The sequence below is a fragment of the Paralichthys olivaceus genome, chromosome 1 (assembly GCF_024713975.1).
Source record: "Paralichthys olivaceus isolate ysfri-2021 chromosome 1, ASM2471397v2, whole genome shotgun sequence".
NCBI classification, from domain to species: Eukaryota; Metazoa; Chordata; class Actinopteri; order Pleuronectiformes; family Paralichthyidae; genus Paralichthys; species Paralichthys olivaceus.
This window is the reverse complement of record NC_091093.1, coordinates 17,318,684-17,335,683: the sequence shown is the minus strand read 5'-3', so window position 1 is coordinate 17,335,683 and position 17,000 is coordinate 17,318,684. Positions and strand designations below refer to the sequence as shown.

At 39.6% G+C, this 17,000-nt stretch overlaps 1 protein-coding gene across 1 annotated transcript; it reads right to left on the bottom strand.

The window, feature by feature from the left end:
* Window positions 1-692: 692 nt before the first annotated feature.
* On the bottom strand, window positions 693-12,868 carry aqp9b (aquaporin 9b). Its single transcript, XM_020098616.2, has 6 exons — window positions 12,560-12,868; window positions 11,779-11,905; window positions 8,547-8,684; window positions 8,242-8,360; window positions 7,154-7,371; window positions 693-2,326 (listed from the first exon to the last, which is right to left on the bottom strand). The coding sequence occupies exons 1-6, from the start codon at window positions 12,659-12,661 to the stop codon at window positions 2,164-2,166; spliced, it is 867 nt and encodes a 288-aa protein (XP_019954175.1). The 5' UTR covers window positions 12,662-12,868; the 3' UTR covers window positions 693-2,163.
* Between the last annotated feature and the right edge of the window lie 4,132 nt (window positions 12,869-17,000).

Genomic DNA, 17,000 nt, shown 5'->3' with positions numbered 1-17,000 from the left:
ACCATTTGTTTTTCTTATTCTTTCCAGATTCGAGTAAAAACTGAAATAAAATCACTTCAATGGAAATTATCTGAATTCATTTTAATGATGGCTGTGTTTGATTCAAGTGTCCCGGTCGACTTTACAACATGCCACATGCAAACTAGTCTACAAATGTGAGTTCATTTGAAAATTGAATTCCTGTGCTTTTAATATTGTAATGTATCAAACTGTCGTCTGGGAAAAGGCCTAATTTTCCGTTAGAACAATATTTCCTGAAAATATTTTCACGTAAATGAAAAACTTGTTTTGATTAAAAAAAACAAAAAAACATTGCAAATACTTTACCAGACCACAAAACCCATTCACCATTACTGAAGGTGATTTTGAGTAATTTAGGCTTTGGACAAATACATGTTAAATACATTTATATTTTCTGTTTAGAAGTGGTTATAATAGATTTGTCACCTTTTGACATTTATGGGTATGAAAAAAAGGAGGTATAGCTTTCCCATACTGTCACACTTATATATTTCGCTAAATTTCTGTTTATTTTTATTTTTAAAAAAATCTACATAACAAGTGCGAAAAAAACCCAAATTTAATTCAATATTAGCCTGAATGATTTGAAAGCATAAAGAACAAGAAAGATACTTGAGAGAGTAAACTATACCTTATAATAAAAGGCCATAAAAGAATAAACAACATAGTAAAAAGGTTAAAATACTTGTTTTACTTACTTCCTGACAGAAGCACTAACATAAAAGTGTTGGACAGGGAGAGAAAAGAAGCAACATATAAAAAACAAGATTCAATCAAACAAACTTCAAACTTCAAACATGCACACTGTAACGACTGATTCAAACGTAGGCCACATATAGGGTAGAAGTAAAATGGACACTCTACATTAATCTTTCACAAAAGTAAAATGAACAAATCAAAATGGAAATCTATGTGATTGACATGTTGCCTAATATGTGTTCACATTGTGCTGTTGCATAATATTCAACACACGACAATATAATCTCAAATCTATAGATGCCTGTGTAACCGACAACATACTGTATATCCACACTAACATCAGCGTACTGTAGATCTACATGAATCATCTTGTCTGACAGTGGTGCTCACAGCATGTTGTCCGTTATTACAGGCTGGGTTATAAATCATACAGCCTGATCAACATCAGGATTGTCTTTGTAAATTCACATTTCTCTGGTTCACAGGATAGAAGCATTAATAATCACAAGTGCTGAGTTAATACAGGAAGAAAACTGTGTTTTGACGGCTCAATTTGATATGTGAAGCTCGCCTATGTTGTTCCTTTTGTAATACGTTGTCTGTGAATTTTCAACGCTGAGCTTCGAACCAAACCAACATCTGAGTTTTTGATGTAAACAGTTATGAACAGTAGTTACAGTCTAGCATAGCCGGACTTAGCAGACACTTATCTTGTGTTGAGTTATGGCTCTTTGATATCAAGCGTCTTATTAATCTGTAATCCAGCGACATGACAAAGGATTGTGTGTCACAGCATTATGGAAATGACTGAAAACGTAAGCGACACCAGTGTAATCTTTTAAGGCTGGATTTTCTACTTAAATGTGTTATAAAACTACAATGCGGATAAAGCAATCAATAACGCTCTCTTTACACCCACGTAAAGAACGAAGGGAAACAGAAGAAAGAAATCACTCCAAGAAACACATATTACTTTAACACTGGCTAAAATAAAATGATTATATTCCCACATTAAATCAATTGTTTCCTAAGTGCTACATGCTTTTAATGCCCCAAGTTGTAAGGTAGACAGTAGTATATAAAAATAGCTGTACAGAAGCTTGGCAAATATTTCTAACATGAGGAAATGATTCCCAGTTAGGAAAAAGGAGAATATAAAGAATACTGTGTATATACTATATAAAACAGAGGAAACCTATTACATTACAGAACTAAAGGAAGAACATGACATCTAATTAAAATATATTTTATCAGAAAGTTTTATATTTTGATGCAAGAAACCCTCAAACGTATAAATAGCCCAGGCTTCCTAAGAAAAGACTCCATTCATGCATATGATAGAAATGAATGACAGTGTGAATCACATGCATGCCTTGTAATAAACAATTGACTGTGAATGTATTGTAGAAATGTAAAAAACTGTTTGATCTAGAGGAAGAAGTTTTAACTCATGGTTATCATTTCATATTTGTCCTGGAGGTTGTTCTCCTCCTGTTTTTCCGGTTCTGGGTGGTGCAACTCAATGAAGAGAAAGTAAATGCCCGCTCCAACTGCTCCACCAACCATGGGCCCTGCCACAGGGATCCACCACCAGCAGCCTCCAGCTCTGCAGGGAGGACACATGCAATTAATTATGACAAAATACAATTTGAAAATGTAGTTTGTTGTTATTGAGACAATGTCCTGCATGAATCAAACCTTTAAAATCTTCTTTTGCCTTAATTTGGTATGAAAATGACTATGCATGGAGACTAAAACACTGTGTCCTTTAAATCTGAGTTTAAAGGATTAGTCCAACATCTTGGGAACTCCACCTTTTCACTTTCTTGCTTTAAGATATGTGAGATGAATGTTAGCACTCTCAGGTTTGCATGGTGGCTTAGTTTAGGACAAAGAAAGGCAACTCTGTCCAGAGGTAATAAGATCCACCGATCTGCACCTCTTGAGTGCATTAATGATCTGCAAAATGTCAAACTACTCATTTATTTAAAGGGTAGAGAAGACTTTGGATGACACAAGGCATCCATGATGGTTTGGTTTTCTCACACATGTAGTCAGTAGTGGATTTGTAGGGGGGTGGGGTTGGGGGGGGTGTCATCCTCTTTAAACCCAAATGGCCGAATGCCCTCCCCCCTCCCCCCTCAGCCACAGAGTGCTGTGTGTGCAGAGGGAGAATTTGTGTGTGCAGGGGAACATCCTACACTTAATGCTGCATTGTGGGATCTGCAGTTTCATTTAAAAAGTTGTAACCTAATGGCATCAAAAAGAACAGGAGAACAGCGCTCTTTGTCTCACGCTCCCTCTTAAATGCAAATGTTCTCTTTCTATGCTTCTGTTGATAGTCTGTGGGGGTGATCATCGTTACCATCCCCCCCAATAGAAAATTAACAAATTGCCTTCTGCCTTTACTGACAGGTATTATTTTGTGCAAGGTGAAATATATTTCAAATGTGTTCAAGTCATAATTATGACTCTTATTGAGATGAACGCTATGATCAAATTGGAAAGTCTTTGTTATGGTTATTCTGATATGGTACAAATGAAAGACACTATTTAGTTGCAGTAGAGAAAGTGTAGTAATCGTAGCTTGACCCATACTATACACAACTAGAATTACTTCACTGCAGTACAATGCCTCCCCCAAACAGTGCTGATTCAGTCTCAATTCATGACCTTGACCTTTGCTTTCCAAATTCCAATCAGGTCATCCTTTAGTCCAAATGAATGTTTGTAACAAATTTGAAGGAGTTCCTCTTTCCTATGGGTATTCCTGATATATTATGTTCACAAGAATATGAGGTCGCATTGACCTTGACCTTTCAATAATTCAACTTTGAGTCCAAGTAAACATTTGTAACAAATATGAAGAAATTCCCCCCAGGAGTTCTTAAGATATCGTGTTCACAAGAAAGAGACAGACGGGCGGCTGGACAACCTGGAAACATAATGTCTCTGGCCACTAGCAGTTGCCGGATGACCCCAATATGACATTGTTACATTGCTGCAGTTCTCTTTATATTATCTTTATTATTTGTATGTTTATGTTTGTATCATCCTACCTGATGCAAGTTATATATGCAGTTATCCCAGATTACAGTAAAGTCTTAAGGAGCTCTGTGTGTCAGATCTACTGCATGCGTCCTCATTCTGGCTCTGGCTGACCTCAGACAGACTGTTGTACTTAGCCGGAGGAAGATTAGAATCGTGCCGGTCAATGTGGCTGGTCGGAGCCTTTACTGCAGGTGAAAGGGCTTCACTTAACAGAGCTGATGCGCAGGCTTGAGAGCAAACAAGCGTCTGAGCATGTCATCTTGCTCTGTTGTAGGCATTCAGGAAGTAGACTACAGGAGGGAGGCAGCGGGATTATCGACTTTAATCTATGGCCACAGCTGAGATGTGAGGCTGAGAGACAGTGGGTCACATTGACGCCACGTGGACATTGTATGGAGCCAAGTGCCACCCTTCACACTCTGTGCTGAAAAGATCCTTGCATTTCTAGCTGCTATGTTTAAATCATAAATGTAAAAGATTATACCAGATTAAGCACATACTTTCTGCATGATAGTATAGTTGGCACTGATCAAGAGCTTATACGTGCATTAAAGCAATCTTGCTATATATTTTATGGGCACATGAGCCATCTGGTGATAGTTAAAGCTGTGGTTTGGGGACAGAGAGCATCAGAAATGAAATGTCAATGCCACACTGAGCCTTTCGACTGCCTACAACCACTTAAGACAACTCAAGAATTCATCCAGGACATGTTCTGGCTGCAGTTGTAATTTAAGTGCTACCTCCTATTAAACTCATTCACATCTTTCCTGCGCTCTGTGTCCTTGCTGTGACTTAGAAACACATTAATTGTAATTGCAACGAAGCATGAACAAACCTTTGAGCATGCAAAGGTGCAAGTAAGAAACTAAGTAAACTTAGTTATGGGCCTCCACTCCATCCGTGTTGGCTGAAATAACACAGTATTACTATGCCAGAAGTCAAAAGAAATCTGGCTATGCGCCGGTCCTTGCAACGTCCCACCCACATGTGCCTACTTCCTTAATGGGTTACGGAGCTGCCAGTCTGCAGTTAATAAAGCCGAATTACTTCCTGCCTGTGCTAACCAGTTGTCTCTTGAACTGCTGGTGCTGACTGAGACTTGGATCAAACCAGATAATACTGATGCCTTGTGATCTGCTTCTCTGACCATGCTGTATTTAGGTCCTAGTCATGCTGCTTTGCACTGTTCAACATAAAAAAATCTTTTTTGAGGCATTCTACCCAACCCAATTCTTGTTATAGGCCATGGGTATGTCCAGTACGTCAACTATTGCAATGCCCTGGTAGGCCTTCCTTCAGGCACAGTAAGAACCTTACAGACATCTAGAATGTGGAGTCTTCAATCAGCAAAAAAACCTCCACCCACAGCTGCCAGAATCAAATTCAAATCACAAATGCTTGCCTTCTGGGTCTGCACCCATCTACTTGAAATCAAATATGGGCCAATGCTACTTCACAGACAAGGAACGTCATCTTACATTGTCATCCCTGCACATACGGAACTCACAGTCCTGACTGTTCTCAATGGTGGAACGAGCTACTAAAAGCTAATAAAGTAGGGACGTCATTCTCTATCTCTAAGAATCTCTCAAAGACTCATCTCCTAACACCCTTGCTAGCACATACTGTGCACTTCTTACCTGATCTTAGAACAGATTTAGCACTTATTACTTAGTTCACTGTCTCCTACTGTACTGAAGCTTTAGACAGGCAACATGTGAGTAAAAGAGGCTTTGATTTGCTGAATAAAGCACGAGAAACACTGCAAAACTAAAAACTAAACATGGTCTTGAAGGAAGGAAGGCCACAGTGGCTCATTGGCAGAGTACATAGGTAACCAATGCAATGGAAAGGTGACAGGGTGGATGAGATGTTACATGGATTTTGAAAGAGCCTCTGACTTGGCACAAGTAAACAATAAAAAATAAACGTCATCACTGTGAGGTAACCGGAGGAGTGTGTTTCAACCAGGTTTCAACTTTAAAGGAAACATTCACCATTTTGCCTCAGTGGGAATTAAAACCCTGTTAAAGATGCTGCAAAGAAATGATTGATGAGCGATATTTTAGTTTTGCACAGATAATAGAGGGGTAAAACAAGCTGCTTATCTAGCCTATATATGTTTTTACATTTTGGAAATGTTTCCAGAGATGTCCTGTATGGCACTTAAAATTTGCTGTTGTGAGTCACTGAGGTTATGTACCCGAGAGTGACGGCTTTGTTTGCACTCTTGACAAAGTCCAACGTGAAAGTGAGACAGGGTCTGCTTTTCAATATCTCAAATTAAGCAATTTGTTGACATTAGAGTGGCAGCTTTTTGAAGTGATGTTATCTCTTTTTGATTTTATTTAAAGTGACCATCTGTAACGTTCAGAAACATGTTATTAGTGACAGCGGTGGCCATGAAGGGAACTACAGTCAGCATCCTATTGCTGGTATGCGTGTGTTTGCACTCTGTAGGAGAGTATAAAAGAGGATCCTATGAATCGGCTCAAACAGAGATCTGACATATATCCAATTGATTGTGATTGGCTGCCATAGACACAATATAGGCTAATGACGTCCCACTAATTCATTCTCGTTGTATGATGCATTGATTTATATGATACGTTATCATGAGCTAGTTAGCCAGCTTTATCAGTCGCTCTACCTTTAACTGAGAGCAGTGTCAGCACCGCAACATTTGCAGGATGATAACTTTGACAGTTAGTTAGCTGTGTTGCTACATTTCCTTATTTACATGACGTTACAAAAATGAGCACAGATTACAGACATAGGCTCTGTCCTTACCCATATTCATATCTAATGTTGAGCATAAATGATCCTTAACAGTGTATCAGTGTATATGATACATTTTGAACATAAATACAATCGGAACAACTGTGAAGAATGGGGGAGAATGAAAGGATCAAAGCAAGAAAGAAGAACACACCATTGAGCCATTTCAACAATGAAGCACTCAATATTTCATATTTATGTGCATGGAATCTCTCCCTGTTCACTTAAATCCCAGAGCCCTTTTTCAAAATGCAGTGAATACATGCATGGTCTTTGAAATATTCATTCTGTTTGTCAGGAGAACAGGGATGGAGCTACAAACGCTTCATGTGGGAAAGGAAAGTGCAGCCACTTGATTAAACTTGGAGTTTCTTACATCACACATCGACAGAGTCTCAGGAACTGGTGAGAGAAAGAGCAGCAAAACTAAATGGACCAGTGGCTCTCTCTGTGAAGCAATGTTTCTTCCATTTTCCTTTCTGATAATAATCCCAACATGGCTCTGGATATAAAAATGTAGGGTTTTATAGTTGCACATTTTAAACACTGTACTATAAAGATGATATCAGGAACCTTTTGGTCACTGTATCATTCAAATTACCTGAACACATCCATGCCCCAGCCAGCCACAGCCGTGAAGAACCGTGGGCCGAGGTCTCGAGCTGGGTTGATGGGATAGCCGCAGTTCAGACCCATGGACACTCCGATGGCCAGGATGATCAAGCCGATGCACAGAGGCTCCATGCCTTTTGGAGCACCAATGTTCTTCTTGTCAGTGATGGCCAGGATGCAAAGGATCAGAGCACCAGTTGCGATGACCTTAAAAAACAAAAGCATCAGGATATTAGTATGAAAACAGTTACTTTCCATTGTTGAAGTTGTTGATGTTGTTGTTGTTGTTGTTGTTGTTGAGAGGATGCTTTTCAGTCACCTCATCTGCTGTGGTGACCTCTGCCCTGTTATTTTGTCTAAGCTTATTATGAGGCTTCCCCTTTACCCTGGTTTCTGTCTGGATAAAGCAGTGTTTCTATATAGCTCTATAAATACTCACTCCTGGGTGAGATGATCGTCACTCTGAGAGTTAATTATTAATGTTTCTATTGGTGTAGCTACCTTGTTTTCATCAGTAAAGCTTGTAAACATGCAGAAATCATGGCTTTTCAAAAATATGTTCACATGAGAAACTTATAACACAAACGTAATATACCAAGAATGTATATGATCAACAAAAAAGAAAGAGAAACAACAGATTGGAACTGCCTTCACTAATACACAAACTAACATGTACACTCATCCAGATGGTGGTTATTCTCAGCATCGGAGCAGAATTGTTCATACATCAGCAAACAACTGTGTCCATTTATTCTTAGATTCATTCATGAATGCACAAAATGCACGCTCACATCATAGACTGCATATAGGCTCACATATATCTCTGTATGCTCCAGTGACTTCCACATACAAAGAATCATGTTGGAAAAATGCTGCCCTCCCACTGACATCAATAATTCCATAAAACGGGCTAAAAACGTTCCAATGCAAGATTCTAAACGGAAAAAACTAAAACATAAATACTCTCATGTCGTCAGGCAGTTTGTGTCAAGTGTATTATGTACTATTATCTATATGGATATAGTATATTATTAGGGGAAATTAAATATCAATTAAAAACAAGTCTTAAGCACCTACCTGATCAACAAACCCATTTAGGATGGAGAGATGTTTGGCTGGATAAGATGCAAAGATGTTGGCTGTGGCATTGGCACCAGAAACAACAAATTCTCCGTTGGTATAGTCCATCAAAGCATCTGAGGAAAAAAACATACAAAAAAAACCTGTTTATTCCTCAAGCTTTTTTTTGTGTTTTTGTCGTTAATAAATCATACATAAAAAAGACAGTATTCAAATATTGGGAAATTCATAAGCAGGTTTACTAGATTATCTGGAGTATGACCTGGATATCCTGCTTTCTGAGACAGTTCATTCACACCTACCATAGTACAGCCCATAAACGGCACAGGATCCAGCGAAAGCACCCAGGAACTGAGCCACCACGTACACAGGAAACTTCTTCAGTGGCAGCTTCCCCAGGATCACCATGGCCAGAGAGACTGCAGGGTTCACGTGGGCTCCTACAACAATGCCAGGAAACAAATGAACACAAGTAACAAGAAGATTTATATAAGCCATCTTGTCATGCATGCAGTGGTCCTCAACAAGACTCCCAGATGTGTTCAAGCTGCTGATTCTTGATTAATCGAATCAATTGACAAAGACAAAAAAGTTTAAACATCTGTGTCCAAGCTCATTTGGAGGATTTAGCCAAGTTTTTTTTAAAGTCTACATAAGTGGAGTTCAGTGGATTACACACTCAGTGACAGGCCGATCATTTGGTGCTTAAACTCAAACCCTCAGATGTTCCTTCAGTCAAAACTCTTGATACATTTCAAGACAAAGGGCACTGGGTTTTTGAGTCGGCCTGTTTTCCTATATTCTACATTGTCTTAAAGAGGCGTGTGTGGACACATTCCAGCCAATTGTTTCTGGGCGGGGGTGGTAGTGTGGGGTCATTTATTTAACACTCTGGGATCTTGGCTTTGACCTCACTGTGGTCACACCACTGGGGGTATCAGCCATGCGCCCATTGTTAATCTCCCCGTCCTGTTCACAAACACTGTCCACGACAACAGGCCAGACCTGCATGTCTGAATTGCATCTGACATAATCTGCCTGAATCTGCTTAAGGCACACGTAGACTGCAGGTCATTAGAGTGACCATGATGTGTCACACTTACGGTACACTGTCATCTAAAATCTGAGACTACAAAGTGAAAACAATTGTGTTTTCTTCTCCTATGGGGCCATCCTGCCAGGCGAGCCTAGAAAGCAGGCTTGTCACACCTGACCCCCCTCCTCTCCAGAGACCCATGCCCCAGTAAAGCTCATTAGTCCAATACCTATGATCATCTTCAGAGATGTCGTTGGACAGAAGCTTCCCACTGAGCTGTGGACCCCGGGGCTGAATGGCCCAGTCATGCAGCAAAAGCTCTCCATATATTACCCTCCTGTCCTCAGGCTTTTTCTACTCTTCCTCTGAAGCTTTAAAAGTCCTCTCATTAAACATCTCACACAAGTTCCATTGGAACGTGGGTCAGATTTAAAGACGAAAACGTGACAAACAACAACAAAAGCATGTGAAGGTTGTTTCCTTCAAACTTATATTCCTCATGAATAAGTTTTAGTCTCAAACACAAACACCCCTCAAATCTTCTGATGTACCAAAACATATACAGGGAGAACCGTGCCTTCGTGGATCTGTTGAGTTGACTTAAAAAACTGATGCATCTTATTTGCGTGTGGAAACTGAGGGAAACGGCTGACCTGAAGCTGTCCAGAGGTGACAATTGGGCAGGGAAATAATATCAATAGTTATCATAATGTAATTTTCATCAAAAGCAATATAACAAAGGTTTAATATACATCTATACAATGCTTATTCACTGCGCAAGCACAGCGAGGAGGTAAAACACACATTTCATCTCATCTCATTGTTTGTCAAGTGATCTCTGCTCATACAAAAGACTTTAAATCCACAACCTTCACTCTGGAGCAAAAATCACTCATTAAATTTAACAGAAATAATCATGTTGCATTTATTGTGATAAGTATCAATATCAACTGATATGATCATCTTTATTTTATATTATTTTTGGCAATATCGTCCAGCTATCTATCCATCCAAAATCTGAGGTGCTAAAAAAAATATTTGGCATTTTTATCTGCTGTAATATTTCTTGCCTGGGACCAGTAACATCTTCAACTATTGCAGTTGCCTGGTAACTGCCCAAAGGAAATAAAAAGTCTGACACACCACCCTCGTAAAACATTTTTACACTTTGCTTTGTGCACAGATAAAACAAAAAAAACCCAACATGTTAATTGGTGAGCTAAATGTGCTGGCGGGTGGATTTTGCTGCTGTGAAACAACAAGGTAGCAGTTGGACCTTGTTCTCAAATATCAAACTATTCCTTTCAGCATGTATTATACTATCAGACATCACAACATTTAAACAATCTCTTCTTTCTGTTTCTGATTATTCTTTTTCTGTCCCCAAATATGAAGGAAATGACCATAACAACAACTCGTGGAGTCTGTACAAAGTAACCCTTGATGTGCTGACTCCTCAATGTCAATGTTTAATGGACAGTCAACATGAGAAGCACTGTGACATTCAACAACTTCTCCGTATCCATATCACTGCTGGCAAACCACAGCAGGCTCTTCTTACTATAATCCTGGAGGAATGCTGCAGATAAAGTCCCATTTGGACACAATATCTCCAAACACACACACTTACACCAACCACCCCTACATTACAAATCAATCAATTAAAAATAGTTATAAATAAAAAACAAATGTTCCCATTAGTATCACTGATTCTTGCCTCTAGCACCATAATGCTCTCCATTATGTAACATTGCTTGTCCATAACAGAGGTCTACACTGCTCTTCACAGGCCAGTACTTTATCTAGATGAGTAAGCTAATGCAATGATGCCAATGACCCGAAATAAAAAAACTGCATGACACTTTTCTTTTCTGCTGATTTTTTTCTCCGTGTGAATATTTCTGAAGATGGCCAAAATAACAGTGACACAGAGTAACCTGGAGAAGATGGCTGTTGTGCCGAAGAGCACAGAGAGAGCCAGACATCCCCGACCAAAGAGCACATCTCAAACACAGACGAACACTGACCTCTGTTATCAGCATGTGTCTGCAGCGAATTCCTGCTGCCTGAAATATTAAATGACTGTGAGCTGTGCTTGTTTTTCTTTTACTGAGAACCACAGAGAGCTGCGGAAACTACTGAACTGACCAGAAACGAACTTAACAAAATATTGCTCTAGTGTCAACCAGTTTGCAAACACAGCTGCAGTAATTAGTCTATTATTTATCTGGGCAATATCAGAAAATTAATCAGAAACAGTTTTAATAGCAAAAATATCAAACAGCCTTATTGATGAATAGTTTCTTTATTACTCTGTATTATATTCATTATCGCTGTAAACTAAACGTGTTTGGGTTTCATGATGTGTGCTCTGAAAGATAACGGAAACAGCAGCTGGCATCTTTCAAATTTAAGTTCCACGCTTGAATGATATTGAAAAGTAGAGAAAGGTGCCTCTGAACTAAGATGTGGATATTTTGTGATCACTGGACTGTTACCTGACACTCCTCCTGCCATGTAGACGGCCATCATGACTCCCAGAGTGAAGCCTACGTGGATGGTCAAGGGTTCCCCGAGAGCCCCTTTACTGAGCACCGTCTGGGCCACTGAACCACATCCAAAGAGCTGGGACACGGACAAAAAGAAAAAAAAACACAAAGGATGGAGGTAGAAAGAGAGCCATTGTTTTTAATTATTCCAATTATACCCACCATTAACACTAGCCCTCTTGTCCAGAAACAGCCTCTGACTGCCACAGACAATTTGTCCAACTTGGAAAATAATTAATCCCCCCATTTATTAGGTAAAAAGGAAGAAGCAATTTAGAGATGAGAGCAGTCATCCAAGAGTAAAGAGGGCTGCATCCCTCCTCTGATGTGGCAGGTGGAGATCATGGAAACCCAATAACTGAGAAACAGAGACATATCTCAAAAGAAAACAGAGGAAAACAAAGACACTGCTCTGAGGATTCTTTTCTGCTTATTTCTCTAATGAGCTCAACTGAGAGGAAATGACTTATTGCATTTACAACAACCCAGTTCTGGTTTAACAGCTCACTTCTGGATGAGGAATAAAGACGAGTCACATCTTGTTATGATTTCCTGCAGCTCTCTGACATGTGAGCCCATCAAAGACAGACTTATTTCTGCTAATAGAGACATATGAGAGACAGCAGTCGGAGCCCCCAGGAGACCCGGTTTGACACCTTATTAGCATAGTGGTTCCCAGCCTCAGAGCGGCTGTGGGCTCCGGGTGACAGGTGCAGAGGGAGGTACTCACTATCAGGACAAATGTCCCCAGAAACTCCGCCAGGAACTCCTTGAAGATGTCCCTCCTCAGGCCAAACCTCTCCCTCATCTTCCTCTTGTTCTCGCTCTCCATTGTTGTTGTTGTTTGTCTCTGGATCTCCTTGATTGTCTTGCTCGGACCAGAACAAACAGCTCACCTCTCCTCTCTCTGGGTGACAGTCGGTTGCCGCCTCCCTGCTCGCACCGCGTTAAGCTCCCTGCGACCGTTTCCCTCTCTGACCACCAGGGGTCAACTCTCCATCACTTACCACCGCTGCTGGAACGTGTTTGGTTCAAATCTGCTTAAACTCGCACGCAACACGACGGTTAATTCAGCGGTCACATGTTCTACGTTGTTTGCATATGATGAGGAGAATTCTACTCTGTGAAAACGAGACTTTTAAAGTTGTTTTATTTTATGTTCCAACCGGATGTTGGATGTGTTTAAAATGAGACAGGCCAAGTGATGTCCCTGCAAATCAAAACATATATTTTTTTAAATTGTTCAAAATCCACAATTTATAACCCCCCTAGAAATTATCTTAGATAATACACAATTTATTAGAATTAAGATGGCTGTGCCCATTTTTTGCCAATTTTTTATTTCCAATATCTAAATACGATTAGGTTACAAGTAATTCATCTGACTTTTTCTTTGGCTTCTTTTGGTTTTTAAGATTTCTCACAGTCCGCTAATGTTTAAGATAAAATGAATTAAGTTTACTAAATGCAGGTCCCCACAGTGATAAATATTTTTTCAAAAGTGATTTTATGAAGGACGTCAGATCCAGATCAGAACCACAAATTGTTATTCTTCAGTCACTATTATATCATCGACACAAATGCACTGAAATCTGTAGCTACAAGCTACCTCCACAAGTGAGGAAAACAACTTGAGAGAAGAGAACCTTACCTAAAAGTGAACTTAAGGAAACATACCTTCATCTGGGTTTGTGTTTCTTTATTACTGATTAAATAACAATATGAAAATATTCACCTGCATGGATCATTCCTCATATTCTCGTTCTTAGTAAAATTACAAGAGACCCTGCATTTTGGGGAACATCTCACTTTTGTTTGTGTCAGGTTTGAAAGTCTGTGATTATTTTAAATTCATAAGATGAACTCTTAAGTAAGTGTGTGTGTGTGTGTGTGTGTGTGTGTGTGTGTGTGTGTGTGTGTGTGTGTGTGTGTGTGTGTGTGAGAGAGAGAGAGAGAGAGAGAGAAAGTGAGCGAAAGAGAGATAGCAGTTTTGACTGCCAAGTATGTAATTTGCTGTCACAATAAAAGACACAAACAGTGAGACATTAATATATATTGTAACATAATCAACTTAGTGCCATCTCCATTTGTTCACCTGTTTATTTGTTTTTTAAATACCATTCTTAAATGTGAATATAAATATTTGATTGTCTTTAATATCATATTTGAGCATTGGCAACTCTTGTGAATGTCATGTCAATTAAGCTTATTGGAATTGAAAAATGTAAATAGAGAAATAGAGAGAGTGGTTTTGACGGCTAAATATGTCATTTCTTATCACAATAAAAGACACAAGCAGTGGCACAAAGATTAAAATCATTCAATATCTTTTTTTTTATTGTAACATGATCAACTTAGTGCCATCTCCATTTGTTCACTTGTTTGTTTTCTTAAATAACCTGTTTAAATGGTGGTTGTCTTTGACAACACATGTGAATGTCATGCCTGTAAAGCTTATTGAAATGGAAACTTTCAAATGACTCAAACAGTGGCACGAATCAGTTTATAGGTTATATCTGCTGTCTTGTAAGATGCTCCAGTTAATACCACCATCTCCAGTTTCTCTCTTTCTTTTTTTTTACATTTATACTGTTCATTCTAATATGTTTCTTTGGTTGTCTTTAATATTTGTCTTCGTGCTCTGGCGTCACGGATCACCGTCATAACATCTGAAAACGATTCGACTGAGAGGATCCTATACATGATCTGTGCCCACGTCCTCCAACAGGGGGCGCTCGGTGTATGCACTTTGAACGCGGCTGCCTGCTGCAGTTTGTCACATCGCGGTGCGCCCGGCTCCGGTGCGTCTTATCTTCCGTTCGCTGGGCTCTGTGAAACGGCGAGGCGACAGGCCCGAGGACGGGATGTTTTCACTGCATTCATCAATGTCAGCGCTGCGGGCTTTGATGTGAACCAGACACTTGGAGAGTGTCGCCCATGCTGTGAAGAAAGGCCGATGTGCTGATGGAGAGAAAGCATCCTCCGGGGATTTGCAAATGATGGGGGCCCGCATCTGTCTCCTCGCTCCTTTGTCCTGTCAAGAGGCTCAGATTATGAGATCTAACATTTAAAGGGCCTGGAGATGATCAATAAACCTGAGCTTCAATAAAACTATTTAACTCCACATGCATCGCATATAAATCACAAATAAACTCCTGCAGGCTGCAGTGATTTCATGAATGGGGATGTGTGTGTGTTGTGAGTGTGTTCACGACGTGCGTGGATCTGCTCTAATTCCCTCATTTTCTGAGACAGGCTCTCTCAAGGCTAATTGGCGGATGTTTATTGGGGGTGTTTAAAGGAGGCGCTGGAAGGAATTATCACCTGCAGGACAAATCTCTGCCAACAACACCACAGCAAGTAGCAGCAAAGCCCGCAGCTCACATTTACATAACATCTTAGAGCGTGGGGGGGCTGTGTTCGGCAAATAAAGAGCGCAGGGGTGATGGTGAGCGCAGGGAAGCAGTTTGACACCTTTATGTCACTTAGGAAATGGTTGATGATGCTGCAAGAATGTGAGCTGATATATTCAATGAAGTTTGCTTTTAAGTGTGAGTGTGAGAGAGAGGCTGTTTCCAAGGTTAAGAAATGAACGTTTTTCATCCAAAGTGTCAGGCCCAGTAAAGGGCTCAGGGAGAAATGGGAACTTTTTGGAAAAGCATGAAAGTTGGGGGAACTCTGCAAGAGGAGGATCATGTGAGGAAAAGCTCCAGAAACTGCTCATTTGAAAAATGTATGGACTATTGTGTTTCACTATCACTACAGGCCTACTCACTGGAACTGTGTGTTTAACTCATGTGACCACTCATAAACACTTCTGCAAAATGTGCCCTGTGTTAAACTTGGGACCTAAAGTGAAAGTAGAAATCCAATATAATAAACATACTGGATAGTTTTACTTTCATGGCATTTTATAACTTCTACTACTTTATACTACTTTAATTTTGTACTGACAGTAGACCATCTCGATTCACCCAAAAGATTTTGGAAGCATGTTTATAGAACAACTTTTTATACACTTTTGCAAAATGGGTCCAACACTTGGAGCCAGAGGAAAGTAGAAACTAAATCTACATGCTGAATAATGTTGTTGTATATGTTGGAACTGTTGGGTTCAGATAATATACCCTTTATACAATTAACGCTTGCAAACTCCTTTGGTGAATAGATATGTTGTGATAATGTAATGAGAAGTAAAATAGGTCAACTTTGAGTTAGCATAGAAAGCTATAACATATATAACAATAATAATTTCACATGTTCATAGATTTGATTTCTACTTTCGCCAAATGAGGCAACTTATAAAGATTTCTACATAACAGGTCCTGTGTTATAAAGCCTATATACTTGCAGCCAAATGGGACAAGTGAGACAGCAAATCAAATGTTTACTGTTATATATATAATGAATGTTGTTGAGTTCACATAATATACGATTTAAACATAATGGCTGCCTCCAGACCTGTACGAAGACCCAGGATGTCGTGATGATCTTCAGAGCAGGGACATATATTAAAAGTTGAGTTAGTGTATTGGAATGCATATGGATTTATAAATACTGATATGTCTACATTTGCTCATGTATAAGTTTATGTTTGTGCACCCTGTGATCATTTCAATTTGAATCTACTACTTTTTAAAGTATTATTTATTTTTTAGGTGTGCATGTCTAGGTCCTTGTTCCATGATCCACCCACCGGTTTGTGTTATAGAAAATTAAGCTACTGAGCTGAATCATTCAACTGGAAATACTTTAATAAGAATACATGAGTTAGTGTAAAAAGTTATAACATACGTCACAACATGTTTTGGTTTTTCTTCTGCGTTATTCAGACTCTACTGGAAGAAACATGTGGCAAATAGAAATTTGTTGGAATCAGATAATATACCTGTGATCTCTAATACACTTCTCTGGCCAGTCAATGTGGTGTGTTTCGGTTCTGAGCAGTGAAATGTGCTAAACTTGGAGTTAGTGCAGAGGGCAGTCAGCTGTTGGTTGTAGTGGAAGAAAGAGGGGAGTGCATGGGGAGTGGGAGGTGGGTGGGGTGGACGTGTTTCTCCTCCTCAACACGCAAAGGCTGAGGTCGTTTATGTAAATGCTTGAATTTAATTTCCAAGAGGACGGCCCTTGTTCTCCCCTTTCTGCCCAATGAGAGAGAAGCGCGGCCGACA